At 38.2% G+C, this 18,095-nt stretch overlaps 1 protein-coding gene across 1 annotated transcript in view; it reads left to right on the top strand.

The window, feature by feature from the left end:
- The first annotated feature begins 561 nt into the window (after positions 1-561).
- The window catches only part of UPK2 (uroplakin 2), a 260,794-nt gene continuing 243,260 nt past the window's right edge, over positions 562-18,095 (top strand). The window contains exon 1 of the mRNA XM_044079442.1: positions 562-838. Coding sequence (XP_043935377.1) covers positions 562-838 — 277 coding nt within the window. The remainder of the gene's footprint in view (positions 839-18,095) is intronic.

The following is an 18,095-nucleotide window of genomic DNA, read 5'->3' on the forward strand; positions in this document are numbered from 1 at the left end:
TTTGACGTCAGTCCTGGAGACATGGAATTTATAGGCATGGGAGAAGAGGCTAAACAGCTACAACAGGCAGTCAAAGGGCTGGAACAAGACTTTTTTAAATTAAAATGTTTACAAGTACAACGTCATTATTTTGAAACTTGTCTACCGAGGAAAATTCTTCCTCGTGGACTACGAGTGTTTAATATGCCAGCGCAGGGGTCACAATATTCTGAATTACTTTCACGCTGGCAAAAAATGAACTTAGAGGTAAGCGCAAGTTATATGAGACTGTTAATTGATTTCTTTCAACCTGAAGAGGAGAGGCTGAAAGAGCGTTTACAAGACAAACCGACATTTTTAGTAAATATTCTGAGACTGTTGCTAATCCTTTAATTGAAAGCATGTTGGACAGTGTAGCTGTATATGAACGTAAAATAATACAGCAGAAAAAGGTTAAAATCATCAGAGACTTGACGGATTTTAAAAATGGGCATGTCTTTATGTGGCCCAAGAATAGTTCCATGTTCAAAGTATCAGGATAGTACACATTATGTTATTGATACAGCAGTTGTACAAATGAACATGGGGCCTAGTGAAACTGCTATGCCCAACATAAATGCATGTTCTGTTGTTGTCAGTGAATGTATTGGTATTGAATGTAATGCTAAGAGAAATAATAAAGTGAATGATGATATCCATAACAGGAATTTATATCCTGTAGTAAAAGTAAATAATGCTTTATTAAATGAGCAAGAAAGGGTAGTTAGACCTAAGACCACCACAGTGACTGTAAATGAGAATACTGTAGGATCACTCAATAATGCCTCCATTTTTCCCCTGCCTATCAATACAGACAGAGGTATGAGGAAGCCCAGGTCAATGAGCCGAGGCCGCCAGAAAAGGAAATTTTCTGGAGACAGGAATGCCAACCAAACAATCAAGAAAATGTGGGGCAGAATGGAGAGTCATTGATATGGAACATCTCCAGCTATAAATTAACTGCTGAAGAGATTAATGTCCTTGAAAAAGGTTTACATTTTATTCCAAGTCATGATAGTACCTTAGCTGACACCATTTTAGATTTAAAAATATTTTGCAGAAATGTTATGCTGCATTTAAATTTTGGAAGTGACTCTAATGAGCATAGGATGATGTTCAAGAAACTGAGTACATATGTCCCTAACAACCACCCTTTGGTGGATGAATATTTTAAGTTAACAGAAGAACTATACAAGTTCTATGGTAATAAAAAGAAATCAAAAGCAATTAAAAATAAGAACAATCTGAATTATATATAGAGATAGAAGTACTCAAAAGGCTACAAAGTAACTCAGAAATCACTATCAGACCGGTTAATAAAGGCGGTCCAATTTTCATTTTAGACACAAAACAATATATTGCACTCATGAGAGAAATGCTAAGTGATGAAAAGTTTTACAAGTTAGTACCTATAGATTATGTTCATCAAGTGATGGACTCTGTTTCTGCCACTTTACTGGATGATTTAAGAAGTGGTATTATTAATGGAGAACTTTATAAATATTTAAGAGTGGAGAATCCTTTGATCCCAATAATACAGGGCTTACCTAAAGTACACAAACATAGCAAAAAACCTCCAATGAGACCTATAGTGGCAGGTGCAGGATGGGCTACAGAGCCACTCTCTTTGTAGAAAAACGTCTACTCCCAGTCAATGACAAAAATACAATAGTTTTAAGAGACACTAAACAATTTCTCATTGATTTATATGAGAATACGAATTTAGAGAGAACTCAAGAAGAAACCATGTTTGTCACATTAGACGTCCAGTCACTATTTACTATCACACCAAATGAGTTGGGCATACAATATATATACATGAATATCTGGTTATGAATAGTGACTATAGTTTGATACAAATAGGTCTTATACGTCATTTCCTCAAGATTATAGTCGAGAATAACATCTTCACCTATGACGGGGACATGTATGTCCAGTGTGATGGTGTAGCTATGGGCACGTCATTTGCCAGTAGCTACGCCAACATGTTTTTAGCACACTAGGAACACACTGTCCTTTTTAAGAATGATATGTATATGCAATATGTTATGTTTTACCATCATTTCATGAACAACCTCTTCCTAATTTGGACAGTAACTCAGGCACAGTTACTATTTTTTTAAGAATCAGATTAGCACCTTAACTGAATGTCTAAGCTTTACCATGACCTCATCTAGTAAATGAGTGGAATACCTCGATCTATATATAGAGACACTACATAATGGTTCTATAAACACAGGGGTATTTAGAAAACCCTGTCATAGGAATTCTTTATCATCTAGACAAAGTAAGCACCCAAACTATGTCTTTAGAAACTTAATAAAAGGACAAGGGATGAGAGCCTCAAGGCTGAACCCCACAGAAGACAGCTTCAAGAATGTAACTGTTGGCTTAGAAAAGAGGCTGACAAAGAGGAGCTATCACACCAACGAAATTAAGAGAAATTTAAGGGATGTTACTAGTCTTAGGGATAGTAGGGCCCAACCATACTATGGACCGCAACAGAAAATCACTGTAGAGTCTGTCAATACCTCAGTAAATAAACAATTGAAATTGTTTATACATGTGATAACAAAGAGCTGAGGGAAGTGTTTATGAAAAATTGGTCCATACTTACAGTGGACTCTGATATAAATAGTCTGCTAGGCACAAAACCCAGTTTCTTGTATAAAAATAAGAAGAATTTAAAAAGACTGTTTTGTCATGGAAAAAAATGCAGAAACACATAAAGATAAAGAATACAGTACTCAGCCCTGTGGTATATGTAATTTTTGTTCATATATTAATACAACCAGATACAGGTCACGAATTCACATTTACTTCAGCAGCTACTTGCGGTCTACTTAGCAGATTGCGAATGTTGCCACTCATTCTATGTTGGTAAAACCAACAGAGTTTTTAAAGATTGTATAAGGGAGCAGCTTTATAATATTACTACTAAATGTGAGCATAATGCTTGGTCCAAACATGTTATGCAAGAAGGGGAGACACATAAATTTAAATTCAGAGTTATAGAAGTTATTGTACTAAGTATTAGAGAAGGTGACATCAGAAATTTTGCTTAAAATAGAGAGACACAATGGATAATAGCCTTTAGAGCAGACAAAGGAATGAAACAGCCTCTATTAAACCTTACCTAAAGAACAGGACGATGAAAAAGTGAAGTCAGAAACTCAAATTATTTGATTTCTGACTTCTATGGTTGTATTATGGCTATATTATAAATCAGTGCAGGTTATATGTGTTAGAACTGTGCTGCATAACCCCTATACATTTTGAACTATATTCTTGAATTGGATTTTTAAATTGTGTTTTGAGCAAGCTGTTGCTGTGCATTTATTATTTTATTTCTATATAAATTATTCCATGTCTGAAGAATATATGCTATTTGAATTTTTCAGACAAAGGCCTGGTTACCTCGTTGTAATCCTGAGTATTGATTTGACAGTTATCTTAATGTTTATGCTGTGATACATATTTCTCGTATATATCAGCACACAGAGATATAGCTGGAGTGGGGTAAAGGGGGCAGACTCCCTAGATGTATTGTTAGAGAACGTGATTATCAGATCCTGATTGGTCTTTAGTGCATGCTGATATTTAGAAATAAATGCTGCTATTGCATTTGTATTCAGAACTAAAGTGCTGTAGCACTCCATGTGTGCCATAAACAGTTTGTAATAGATTAAAAGGAAGAGTACTTTTTTGTACTCTTCAAGTCCAAGGAGAAGAGCTTTTTTTAACTTGAAGGGGAAACAGATTAGGCTATGGCATGGAGCACAAAAAATAGTAGCTACACCACTGCAAGGACACAGCAGCAACATTTATTACATCTCCCTGTCCCAAAGGAGAGAGAAACCTCTCACTGAAACCACAAAGCACAGATATGTGAGACCTTGATGTCCTTCCTATATTTGTCCTAGATCTTAAGAATGTTATGTGGGTACCACTATTCTGTCTTTGTATAGGAATAAGCCATCATATTCTGACAATTGTGCTTGAACTTTGTAGCAGTTATACACAAGATGTCTTGTCTGTGTCCAATGATTAGGCCATCCTTTTGAGACATATTTGTTAACAGTGTATAACTCATGGCCATCTCTGGTATCTTGTTTTAACTTTTCTAGTCTCTTGGTCTTCATTGGTCTTGTTGTCATGCTCTGTGTAGATACCACCATCTTTTTTGGTATCTGACAATATTTGGTTATGTACAGGATTTCTGGATAATGTATCAGCCATGATTAACTGTTTCCCAGGTACATGGTTTGCACTGGCATTGAACTCTCTGTCTCATTGGTAGTCTATGACATCTGGAAATATTGTGCATTGATTACAGGAATCAGTTAGTAGAACCAATGGCTGTGGTCAACTCGCAAATCTTAACAAGGTGCTCTTTGCTCGCTCTATGAATATCTCAGTTAACATTCAAGAGCAATATGCAGCAGGACATACACTTGTTTACTAACCATATTATACTAGCACTAGAGCTCTCATTAGCATTTCTTTCTCTTTACTAAAAGCTTGGTCTTGAGCACCTCCCCACTACTGCGGTACATCTTTCTTTAATTCAGCAATCAATAGACATAGAGCAGAAGACAGGCCTGCACAGACCTGCCCAAGAAGTTTATCGTGCCTCAGACTAGTTGTAACTGAGTCATACAAGGTGAACTGTTTAGCACAACTATTGCGATGTCCTTTGCTTGCATTTAGTCTAATTGTACTATCACTTGTACGGTAACCAAAATACTTAACGCTCAGTTTTTCCAAGCAGTACTTCTTTTGGTTTAGTTTTAACCTTGAATCTTTAATTGCTTTGAGCACTACATCTAACTTCAAATCATGTGTCTCTTTATCAGAACTAAACATCTGTATGTTATTCTTAACAACAACAGCACCTTAATGCCCTTTTAGCAAGTCACTCATGTTGCAAAGAATGACATCAGGCATCGAGGTTATAGTGGACTATAGACTCTTGAAACAGAACCTTCTCTCTGGAGTAATGAAGGATGTCAGGTCTTGGCTCTCTTCTTCTGGAAGTATCTGTAGAACCCATTGGAAGCATCTAATGAGGAAAGTACATTAGTACTGATCAGTTTAGATGCAATGTTTTCTAGTATAGCAAGGATAAACCTTTCTCACTTGACTGTATGATTTAGCTTTTTTATTTCAACATATTTTCATTCACTGCCACCTTTCTTTTTAACTGGGACCACTAATACATACATTTCAGTTGGTTCATTTGCACTTTCTATTTCACCAAGTTCTTGCATTTGTTTGAGTTCTGCCTCTGTCTTCGATAGCATAGAAATATGGCACTCTTCTGGGTGTAGTCAAGCCATATGGAATAGCATTTGGCATTAATTTACTGATTCACAATTAAGTAGACCAGCGTCACCAAATATATCTATACTCACTTCATTTATCTTGAGAATTAGCTTGATTTTGCAGAACACAGCTCTGCTGCACAGATTATATATGTATGGACCCTCCAGCATATAAAGTCAGAGCTCAGACGTGTCCCCTTTTTGCTCAGGCAAGGCTAGAAATTTGAAAATGCATTTGAGTTTGCCTACAGAGTTACATATTTCAGCTGCAAGCAACTGAGGACACTTGAAGATATTTCTATAGGCACCACGTGACATTGTAACGTTGCCCCTTGTATCAGTCTTGGTATTCACTTGAATTCCATGAAAACTAAGTTGTACTTTTCAGTCTGATTCAGCATTAGGCACAGTAGTTACTAAACCCAGGAAAGATACTTTCTGAGCATTATTTTCAAATTTAGTTTCAGAAGAGGTTTGTTTTACTAATTTTATATTTGTTGACTGGGTAAGTGAACTGGACCAAAGACTGTTTTCAGCCATGATCCTGGCCATTGGGCCTAAACATGATAAAACATACATTAAAATGAAAAATAAAAACCAACAATGTAGAGCTGCCAAAGGTACCGAACAAGAAAAAACAAATGCTGTTAAACTTCGGTAACCACCACGGAACGATAACTGTTAAAATCTCTTTAATAAACTTGATAGAATAAAGTGAAATCTGATAAGCGCTTTTGACAAAAATGCCTTCTTCAGATCGTAAAATTCATAAAATAAAAATCAGAATTTAAAAACCTAATGTCCAATCAAAATACATTTCAATATTCATGGACCAATCAACATACTTCAGTTACCATCACATTTGGCCAGTCAAAGTGGCGTCTCATGTTCTACCACATTGGCTGAGTAAATTATTTTCAACCATTCACAATTTGCCACTTCAAGTTCGGTGCCAATTAGCATGCATTTAAAATAAACCAATAATAGAGGGAAAGACAAATGGTCTACCAATCTCTGTGATTTATAAACAACTTTTACATATTAAAGCCCAAGGACGTATCTTTGGAAACCAGTTGACAGATGAAGACAAAAACTTCATTTCATTGGTTAAACATATAAGTAGATCACCAATTGCATCTCATTTTATGATTGTCCTATCCAGGGTCAGCGTTTTATATTTACGCCACACAGAGGCCACCCATGGAATGGATAATCAACTAAAATCATTGCAATTAATTCACATATACAAAACGAAGATCACTTTTTTTCAATTATTCCCTTCCTTAATTAGTTAATTTAGTACCCAATTCTTTACAAAGTATATATTTTTTTTCTACTGAAACATGAAGCGCTATTGCCATGGTAATACAAGCGCAACATGCACAGCTATAAAGCTGCATATCTTCCTTTGCAGGAATTGCTTTTTAATATGTTTTAGCCATCTATTAAAACATGAAGCGCCACAGACATGACAACACTAGCGCAACATGTGCAGACACAGAGCTGTGTATCTTCTATTGCAAATATTGCTTATTAACAAATACATTTCTTCTTTTCGTAATTCAGCAGGCAAAATTGTACTTCGATGAAAAAATTAAACATGAGGATGAAGAATACAAGCCCGTTTCTTATGGCAGATATAAATATAAATAAACCATGACAAGGAAAATAATTTCAGAACGTAATAACAATAAAAAAATAATTGAGAAGGTTACAAAGCTAGCTCATATATTTTGACCAATAAAAAACAGTGTCAGTATATATGGACCAGTAAGCAGATAGTGACTAAATGTTTCATTTCATTGGTTATATACATAGGTAGATCACCAATCGTTTATTGCATTTTGATAAACCTATCCAGAGTCAGCGTTTCATATCTACGCCACTCAGAGGCCATCCATGAAATGAAAATCCATCTAAAACATTACATTAAATCCAATTACACAGGGCGAAAATCACTTTTTCTAACCATAGATTATTTTGTAGTTTTTTATCTATTATATACATTGTCAATGAGAATTAAAAAACTGCTAAAATAAAAAGCGCTATAGTCAGTAACACAAGCGCAACATCCACAGCTAAAAAACTGCGAGTCTTCTTCTGCAACGTGAAGTTAATTTGGCTAAACTCTAAACTAGAATCTAACAGTAATAATAAAAATAGGGAAGCAGTCAATATATACAGGATCCTAGGGTGAGATAGAAATCAACCACACATGAAGCAAAAGAGCATAGGTATATACTGTAAAAGATAAGTTAGCATATGAAAAGTTAATATGGTTGATGACAGTGGCTAGAGACTGAGATTAAAATGGGTAGAAACATGAATTGTAAATACAAGTCATAAGTACAAGGACTGGTAAAAACAACAATGACGTTTCTCTTACAAACAGAACAAAATATGCCAGCCTTTACAGGTTTTATACCTTCTGCCTTGTGCTGTTCACTGCTCTGACTCAGCACGATAATATTTACATCTTATGCATTTGCCAAGCTTGCCCTCGCTCTGCTGCTTATTCACACGAGTACTTTGAACAGCATCTTAGTTCTTTTTAAATGTAGCATTGTCTCTGTGTTTTACCTCACACTCATCCTTTGCCATATTTAATTTATCATTTTGTTACTTTACTAATTCAGCATCTCTGCTGTCTCTGATTTGTCCATCCTTTGTTTCATTAAACAGACAATTTTCAACCAGTTTATTCAAGCTCCTTACAAAAGTTTCAACATCTTCACCTTTAGCTCATACCCATCTATGGAAGTATGCTCTTTCTTTAATATTTTTTGGCACAAAATGTTCATTGAGCTTACTAATTACTGACTCATATGTACCACTCTGATCATCCATGAATGAAAACAAACTGTTCATTGTTTCCAACTCACTCCCCATATAATGTTTACCTGAACTTTTTCTTGTCTCTTTTTCCAGCTTGGTTGCTATTTTAAAGTGTGTGAACCTCTGACCCCCTTCTTGGCAGACATATATAGTTTTGCAAAGTTAAATGCTAGTTGGCAAAACTTTGTCATATTCAGCAGAAATGTGTGTTTATAGAGCTAAGCAGGTTTAAAGTCTGTAAGACATCCATTGTATGAGGTAAAACTATTCATTTTCAGTAAAAATGGTTTATTCGGAGCTTGGTGAACACTATTCAACTTGATGGTGTGGTTTCTATTACTAGCACAGCATTTTCAGTTTTATTTTTAGAAGAGATCCTGGTTCTTAATTCAAGTCATGATGCACGACTCTGTTTTCTACCTTTAAGTGAAATAGCACTATCAGTAATATCAGGATACACCAGGATTTGCAATAAAACAGTTACCTGTTATTTTGCACAAAATGGCAGCATAGTAACAATGATGTTAACAGTGCACACATCAGGAATACACTGGCAAAAGTCTAAATGCATTGAGATACATTACTTCTTCAAATGGCAGTGCTATAACTTCACCTTAAAGTGGCAAAGCTGTAATACATATTCACAGTATATACGGGCATGGTGCAGCTCTACATGTTTAATATCACAGTATATGTAGAATGTGTTTACATGCATTCTGTCGAATTCACGGAATGTCAACAGCTGTTTTTGCTGGCACAAATAATCGATTACGCGAGTGGTCAAGTATAGGAGTTACAAAACGGAGTAATGCTGTATATTGCTTTTTGTGAGGAGATGTACATCCAGTAGCAGTAAGTTGGGTTGAGAGTCTATGTGTCAGTGTTCATGGGTTAGGGTTAGAGTAAGGGCTAGGAAAGGGGATAGATTATTTTTTGTATGTTTGTGTTTTGCTGTGTGTGTACAGTGTCTGAAAGTTTTGTTTAGTAGTACTAGTAAGGGAAAGGATTCATAGTAATGTAACGTGTAGAGCTGGGGTTACGAACAGGGTAGGGATATGGTTAACACATACGAGTAGGGTGCTACAGGTGGACAATCGTGGTCGTTACTGAGAAAAACAAACTTTTTGATTGAACCTAATAAAGAAGCTGCTACTTGTCAATATTAAGGCAAAGCATGGTATTGTTCTTTTGTTTTCACTTTCAAACTTATTTTAAAGCTATAGATATATTTTTGTAGATGGAGACAGGTAATCATTTGAACAGCCTGCTTCTTGGATCCCAACTTTAGAAGCTCTTTAAAGAACACTCCAGTTCTTTCCTTATCACCACCTCTTCAGACTACCCTGCAATTACAACCTTCACCACTCTGTTCCACCTCAATGTCCAAGAACAAGACGTTATTGCTCTAACCATGCCTTCTCCATCCTAGGCCCAAAACTCTGGGAGTCCCTCCTTACTAATGTTAAAGTCCACCGTATCTCTTGCCCATCATTTCAAGCTCAGCTCAAACATCATCTCAAGTCCAAGTCAATTTGCAAATGCTTTCCCTATGGACATATCACATAATCCCCCAGTGACACATCACCTAACCCCTCACAAACACATTGCCTAACTCCTCACTGATGCTTCATGTAATCCCCCACTCTCCACGTCTTCAGTCAGGTACCTTTGTCTTTTTCACATTATTTCCCTATACTAATATGTGGCATCACTTTCACATCATATATATTGTATGTAGTTAATTTCTGTGGGTCTTTACCTTACATTTGCTATCTTATAGGATCATAGGATCATAGGAGATTACTAGGCTAATGGCCCTGGGGCCCTTACAAGCCTAGCCAAGTTTAACCCTTGTACCAAAGAGTGCCTGTAGAGCAAACACTAAAAACACAGGTGTACACAGTTGGGACCCCCCCCAGGGCAAATTTACAGATATGTCCAATCTTCCAAACTGTGCTCAAATATGGTTGAGAGGCTCTGCTTCACATGAACTGGAACTATGTGCCAAAGGTGAGGCAACTGCTGGGAGACAACTCTATTGTTCGCCTGATGAAGGAAGAGTACAGGAGGATTTATAACCTCTTTCTGGAGGCAATGCCCTTACTTATGAGATGAGCAACATCGAAGGTGAGGTTCATAGGTTCATACCAGGCTATCTGCCCTAGGGCATTTCTAAGCCTAGCCAGAGTGTGTGTGGCTTTCACCACCCCTTGGAATACTGTGCCCATTTAGGGTTTAGTTTACTGTGCCTCTGTCTAGTAGGGACACAGAGACGACCCCCGGGGTAAACCTAAGATCTCCCATCCACTCATCAAGATTTCTCTTGAATAGAGTCAGTGAGGGGCTCTGCCTAACATGGACTGGGATTCTGTTCCAGAGTGTAGGGAGCCTCTGGGTTATGAATCTGTCCCTCCAGCATGTCCTATTTATTTCTGTGTTGAGGTTCAAATCTCTCGCTCTTGTGGCTCTGGTGGATTTGGATTTCCTGAGGTGGAGCATGTCCATTAATTCCGGATTGGACATGGCCTTGTACGTCAGGCATAGATCGCCTCTGAGTAGGCGGTATGCGACTGAATAGAGCTGGAGTTTCTTCAGCCGGGCAGCATATGACATATGTTTGAGACCCTTGATCCTCTTGGTGAGGTACTTTTGGGTTCTTTCTAACTGCTGCAGGTGTCAGGTAAGGTACATCCCAAATGGGGCATTGTACTCAATTATGGGCCTGATAAGAGAATAGTATAGGGGCACAATGACCTCTCTTGATCTAGATGTGAATCCTTTCATGATAAGGTGGGCAATATAGAAGGTCTTCCTAACCACTTTGGCAATGTGAGTGTCAAATGAGAGGTTACTGTCAACTTGGGTCCCTAGGTCCCTGATTACTTCTTCCGTACTTAATGGATTACTACCTATGTGGTAATTTGTGGGTACTTTGTTTTTCCCAAAGGGTATCACTATACATTTTTTGGCATTCAGTTTAAGGCCATGGCTCTGGCACCAGTTATCCATTTCTATGAGGTATTTCTGAAGGATGCTTGTGTCCACTGGAGTATCAACTATGGCGCCCAGTTTGCAGTCATCTGCGAACTTTGTCAGCCACAATCCTCCTATGTTAGCTTGCACCTCAAAAAATAAATGCTGAACAAGAGGGGTCCCAGGACCGAGCCCTGTGGGACACCGCTTGTGACTGGCTTAGAGTCTGACATGGCTCCAGCAATTCTGACCTTGTGGGTTCTGTCCTTGAGCCAGTTTGCAACCCATCTTATGACATATGGGTTTACATTTAATCTGGTGAGCTTGTCTATGATGCCTGAGTGGGGTATTGTGATGAAGGCTTTTGCAAGGTCAAGGCAGGCTGTGTGAACTGCCTTACCCTCATCAATGGCCTTAGTGACTGTTTCAAAAAAGTCGACCAGGTTCAAAAGGCAAGATCTGCCCTTGACAAAGCCGAATTGGGTAGGATCCAGTGTCTGCAGGTCCCCAATGTCTTTGTTTATGAGTTCCATAATGATCCTCTCCATAGCTTTGCAGACCAGGCTGGTCAAGCTTATGGGGCGGTAATTTCCAGGGTCCATAGAAGCACCTCCTTTGTGGAGTGGGACCACTGTTGCTGTATGCCATTCTTTGGGCACGTATCATGTAGTAAGGCTAAGATTAAACAGAAGCCTTATGTGCGGGTTTAGTTCCTCTTGGAGTTCATGTAGCACGCAACCCGGGACACCGTCTGGTCCCATTGATACTGTGTTTTTAGCTTTGGAGAGGGCAGCTATCACCTGGGCATCTGAGATGTCAGGGAGGCTACACTCTGCTGGGATAGATATTTGTCCTTTTGGGGGGGAGGGGGGGAGAAAATTGCACTGAACCTGTCTGCCAGTATGTTGGCAATGTCTGTGGGTTCAGTGTATTTTTTGTCATTTTGGACTAACTCTGAGCATATTTGGGAGTTTCCACCCAGGTTACTAACAAAACTAAAGAAGGCCTTGTGATTGTTTTTACTGTCTTTTGCGATTTTTCTCTCAAAGTTGGCCTTGGATGATTTTATGAGTGATCGTAGTTTTTTGCTAGTACTGATCAGAGATGCCTTCCCTTTTAGGGATTTTGCTCTGTCATGTAGTAGCTTCCTCCTCCTGTTGTAAAGCTTATTAATGGCTGGGGTCCACCAGACAGGATGCCTGCCTTTGGGGGAGTGGGTTTTGGTTTTATTTGGAATTGCATGATCCATGCATTCTTGAAGGTGTCCGTAGAAAGCGTTTATAAAGGATTCAGCAGTGTGGGCTGTGGTTTCCACTGGCCCAGAGGCCTTGAAGGATACCACTTCAGTCTTAAGGAGTGTGAAGTCGGCTTTTGAAAAATACTTCACTGTGGTCTTTTGTGCCCACATCTCATACCACTAATAAGAATGCTTAGGGCGTTGCTATTTATGTGGTAGTTTGCAGGAACATCACCTTTGCCGAAGGGAATGAGAATGCATTTTTTTTTATTTTAGTCCAAGACCACGACTTTGGCACCAATCATTTACCTGTGCAAGTCCCTCTTGCAGGACACTGACAGTTTGGGGACTCTGACTGCTCCCAGTTAGCATTCTTTGGGGCACGTTGTCAACCACAGACCTTTAGTTTTTAAATGGACTTCAGAAAAGTAGATTCCGAAAACAGTGGTCCTAGTACAGATCCCTGTAGGACTCAGCTGGTAATGGGTCTGCTACAGGAGGTGGAATCCCCTATTTTAACTGAATGACTTCTATCAAAGGCACTACAGGGGTGGCAGAAGCCTTGGCCAGTAACCTAAATCCCAATGGTGACAGATGAAGACCATCTCTGGCAAATCATCAAGGTCTGTTGACCATATCATCCCAGTATGTATCTTAAACTCCCAATGGACGTGGCTTGAGTATTAAAAAATGAAGCTTTCACCTTACAGTTCTAACAAATATCCATTGGCAGAATTCAAATATCAATACAGTTGTGCCATCATGTATGCTTCAACATAAAATATTCCCATACCTTGTATGTAGCGTGGCTTTAGAATTATTAATGCAAATATAAACAAGCAATATTTGATGCCTAGAGGAGCAGTAGGAGGTAACTACAGAAACACCTGAATGAGCACTCTACGTTAATGAGTCAAGTTACCTTTCCTGTAGGAGGTAACTACAGAAACACCTGAATGAGCACTCTACGTTAATGAGTCAAGTTACCTTTCCTGTAGGAGGTAACTACAGAAACACCTGAATGAGCACTCTCCGTTAATGATTCAAGTTACCTTTCCTGTAGGAGGTAACTACAGATGCACCTGAATGAGCACTCTACGTTAATGAGTCAAGTTACCTTTCCTGTTATGCTAGCTATTAATAGTACACAAACTGTGTTTAACTATTTACCATCAACCCCCTAAGTTCACAGGCAAGTACAAGACAATTCATCTATAGACCATTAAAAGCCTAGTCAAAAATCCCTCCAAGTTCCCTTCTGCCTCAAGAGGAGTAAAACAAGATACACCAGGGCAGAACTCAAAGCTGCCATCCAATTATCTAGGTTCATCTTGGAAAGTGGAAATGGTGCTACCCCACTTAACATATAGTGAAAGTTTGTTTCAGAGGTGAGGGATACATCAGAATACAACCATCATACCAACATATCAGATAAGCCATTTATGTTTCACTTTATTCAGTTTTTCTATGCAGCTCCGAAATGCCTATAGTACAGTGTAAAAAAACATACCTGAGGCGGTAACCAAAATATCACTTACTGCTGCAGGGCTAGCCACCTGGCGGTGTAAACCTTGGCTTGAGATGATTGCCACTGTTGAAGTGACACCCCCAACCCCAAGTGCAAAAATGGGAAAAGGGGTTGAGGATGGATGGAGATGGACATCATATGCCTTTACCAGGCAAGCGATAATCCAGTCACAAGGAGATTAGCCCAATTTTCCTCAAATCACACTGTCTATTTAAGTCAGCAGGAAAAGGAGTTGGAAGGAATCAAACCCTGGACTACATGAAGCTGCTCGCCAACAACTAATAGCCTTAATCCTTAGTGCTGGATAACAAATCAGAAACTGTCACTTTAACTTAAGTTTTACTCCCCAACACCAAGGCTCACCAAACCTGATGTCTGTGCCACGTTTCACAGATAACTCAAATGAAAGCCATGAAAGCCATGGGATATATTATGCAGGAACCAGACTAAATAAGTGCACAGGGAACTGGCTAGCTGATGAGTCAGTCAGTTAATGACTAGACAGGATATCAAAAGCATTGGGTGCTCTTGTTCATAATAAACATTTCAAAGATAGCATGAGAGCAGCAGAGAAAAAGTCAACTCATGCCAGACATCAAGAAAAACTACAGCAGTAAACGATACAGGAGACAGCAGAGTACAGACAAGTGACAGCTCTAGTAAACAATACAGGAGACAGAACAGTACAGACAAGTGACAGCTGTAGTAAACAATACAGGAGACAGCAGAGTACAGACAAGTGACAGCTGTAGTAAACGATACAGGAGACAGCAGAGTACAGACAAGTGACAGCTGCAGTAAACAATACAGGAGACAGCAGAGTACAGACAAGTGACAGCTGTAGTAAATGATACAGGAGACACCAGAGTACAGACAAGTGACAGCTGTAGTAAACAATACAGGAGACAGCACAGTACAGACAGGTGACAGCTGTAGTAAATGATACAGGAGACAGCAGAGTACAAACAAGTGACAGCTGTAGTAAACGATACAGGAGACAGCAGAGTACAGACAAGTGACAGCTGTAGTAAACAATACAGGAGACAGCAGAGTACAGACAAGTGACAGCTGTAGTAAACAATACAGGAGACAGCAGAGTACGGACAAGTGACAGCTGTAGTAAACAATACAGGAGACAGCAGAGTACAGATAAGTGACAGCTGCGAATCAATGCAAAAATACAAGGCTACAAAACCTTTTGGCAGAATATTCCTAGAGTAGTTACAATACAAACATTATTCTTTGTGCTCTACTCCTTCACTGTTTCACTTTTTTTTTTTCTTCCTCTTCCCCTCCGTACTGTAAAAATCTCTTCCAATTGTCCCCTTTATTGTTATTGATTCATTGCTATCTGCACACAACATTGTGTTTGTATTCATAATACTTCTTGCTAACTTGCTTGTCTATTGTCATTTGTATTTGTCCAGGCTGATATCAAAATAGGTCCATTGGGAACAGTGCTCTACGCTGGTTACCAAATTGAATAAATAAATAAATAAATAAATAAATAAATAAATAAAAATATGTTGGAATCCACTTTACTGAGTCCTGTAATGTTGAAACTGAATGAATGAAACAACAGACTTACATATACTAAATATGAGATGGCCATTTCTTAAAGGATTCCTTTTTTGGGTCTATATTAGAACATTGAAGTTTCAGAACTTCGAATGTTCTAATATCGACCCCTAGTAACCGAAAACTGAAAATAGCGAAGTTACAGAAAACCGAATTCTTTCCTAGGGAAAGAATTCGGTTGTCCGTTCCTGTCGCTTCGCTATTTTCAGCGCTGTGGTAGAAAGTTACAGGTCGGGTTCAGGTAAGTGTGCGATTGTGTGGACAAGAGGGTTAGGGCAGGGTAGGTGAGTTAGGGTTAGGGAGCAGATGAGGTGTGTGTGCGATAGTGACGGACCTTAGGGTTAGGGTTTGGGTTACAGTAAGTGGGTAGATAGTGGTGTATGTACAGTTTAGTATAGGGTGAGATGTAAGATTTTAGGTGTATGTGTGTGGATTGCTGTTTGTCTGGTGTGTTTGTGTTGTGTGTATGTGTTTTGGAACAGCAAATTTTTTCCCTATGAAAAAATTCGCTGTTCTGAATTTTCAATATTATCAGTTTTCGGTTACTAGGGGGTTGATATTAGAACATTCGAAGTTCTGAAACTTCGATGTTCTAATATAGACCCCTTTTTTCTGAGGTATGGTGATCTCGGTGTTGGAACATTTAAGTTTAGCAAACATGCTGCAGATAAGTAATGTTTAGTGTAGTGTACCTCACATGAGTATTGCTTTATAAATGCTATATGTTACAGTATTCCCATTTTGACAGTTTAATAAACTGCTGAGACTGGAAACATTGTTTTACCTTTTGACAGGGCTTGTTTCCATTGATCTGCATCTTTAGTAAAAAAAGTAATCTGTGAAAACAATCTGGAACAGTGTGTGGATAGCTACCCATGTTAGCAAAGAGCTCTTTGGACAAATATATGTCTACAATGGGCTTTTCGCATGGGTAAAATTTTCTTCTAGAACAGTGCCAGTTTCAGGTGTTAAATACACTTAATGCAAAAATATACATAGTGAAGACTGCAAAGTAGGAAAGCAATGTTTAAGAAAAATTTGACAAAACAGATCCCATTATTTGAGGCTGGTGTTACTTCCTGTCAGGGAGCAATTAGAACATTAGCTTCTAGCAGTGCAGGAAGGCAGAGTTCTGTGCAGAATTGTGTAATACAATGTCAAATAACAGTTGTGAGCGCTAAATAGTAATTTCAGTTCAGTACTGACTGGCTAGTCTATAAATTGCATGCATTGCTTTGCATATATACATGAATATTATAACATGTATTATATATACCTGTTGCATATTTTATGTATAGAAGGAGCTTCTTCAACTTTGCTTTCTTGCTTTTGCCATTTGAACAAAAAATCTCCCCAGTAAAGACTGGAAAAGCAATTTACAAGAAAACAATGGGAAAACATATGTATGGCTCCCAAGTATACAACCACCAGGAAGGTTTAGGATCTTTGCTTGGAAATGTTTGCACAGGTATTTTTATAACCCAAGCAGACTTCAAAGATTCTTTCCTCATGTAGATAGCAAATGTTGGAGGTATGATGGAGAAGAAAGACGTTAACTGGGAACATATTGGGTGAGCAAAGGTCTGTAAGTAAGGAAATTATTCTTTTGAGCTGGGATGTAGGATCTGAACTGCCTAGACATAGTAAGGCATTGTTAAGTTTAATTCTGTTTGCTACCAAAAAAGCAATTACTAAAAAATGGAAATCAAAGTCTACACCAACTGTATTTGAGGTAATGGATATTATAAAACAGATAAAAGAACCGGAAGAGGGCTCTTCAGAAAAGGGAAGAAGGAAATTACATAGAAATAAATGGAACTTGTGGAAACAATACATACAGAATAATGTTCAGTAGAAGGAAGAATATGGTTTAATGGAAGACATGAATTCAGCATGTTTTTCAATGTTGGGTTGGTGATAGTAGCAAAAAAATATATGTGATGTATATTGTATATTGGAGCTTTTCTCCCCAGGCCTCCACTGAAAACGGGCTCTTCTTGGCCCAGTAGACTTTCCCGGTCATCAAACTTAAATAAAAATAAATAAAATAAATTGTATTTAAATGTCAAAATAGCTTGTTTTCTTGTATGAAGTGACAATTTAATAAAGGTGATGAGACATAATAAAAACTTCACATGTGAAACAGCTAAACAAGCAAGAAGTTGAGTTATATTACATTACATCCAAGTAGCAAAACAAGGAGTAAGACATTTTCGCATTCTAGCATAAATGCAATATTTGGTTAAATATATTATTAGCAAACTGAATTTGGTTAAGTGTTTAATCACATTTTGAGAGTTAGTAATGTTTTTTTTTGTTTTTTTGTTAAAACTGTTCAATGGAGTTTTAGTGTTAGTGTGAGGGGGAGAACAACAAATGAGTAAGCAGGTTAGTTGTTGCTATGGGAAAGATAAGAGGGAGAGAATTCTTAAGGATATGTGTGGAGCTTTAGGTGCATGGGAGAAATTAACAAATAGCAGAAGAGAAATGAGAGAAAAGAGGAATGCAAGCAATGCTGAGACTGTAAGGAAAGTGGTTACACTGTGTATGGTTAGTAAGTTAGAGCATTAGACTGCTGAGAAGGTGGAGTATTTAGAGATGT

This window comes from Protopterus annectens, chromosome 8.part0 (assembly GCF_019279795.1).
Source record: "Protopterus annectens isolate FY-2018-M chromosome 8.part0, PAN1.0, whole genome shotgun sequence".
Taxonomy (NCBI): Eukaryota; Metazoa; Chordata; order Ceratodontiformes; family Protopteridae; genus Protopterus; species Protopterus annectens.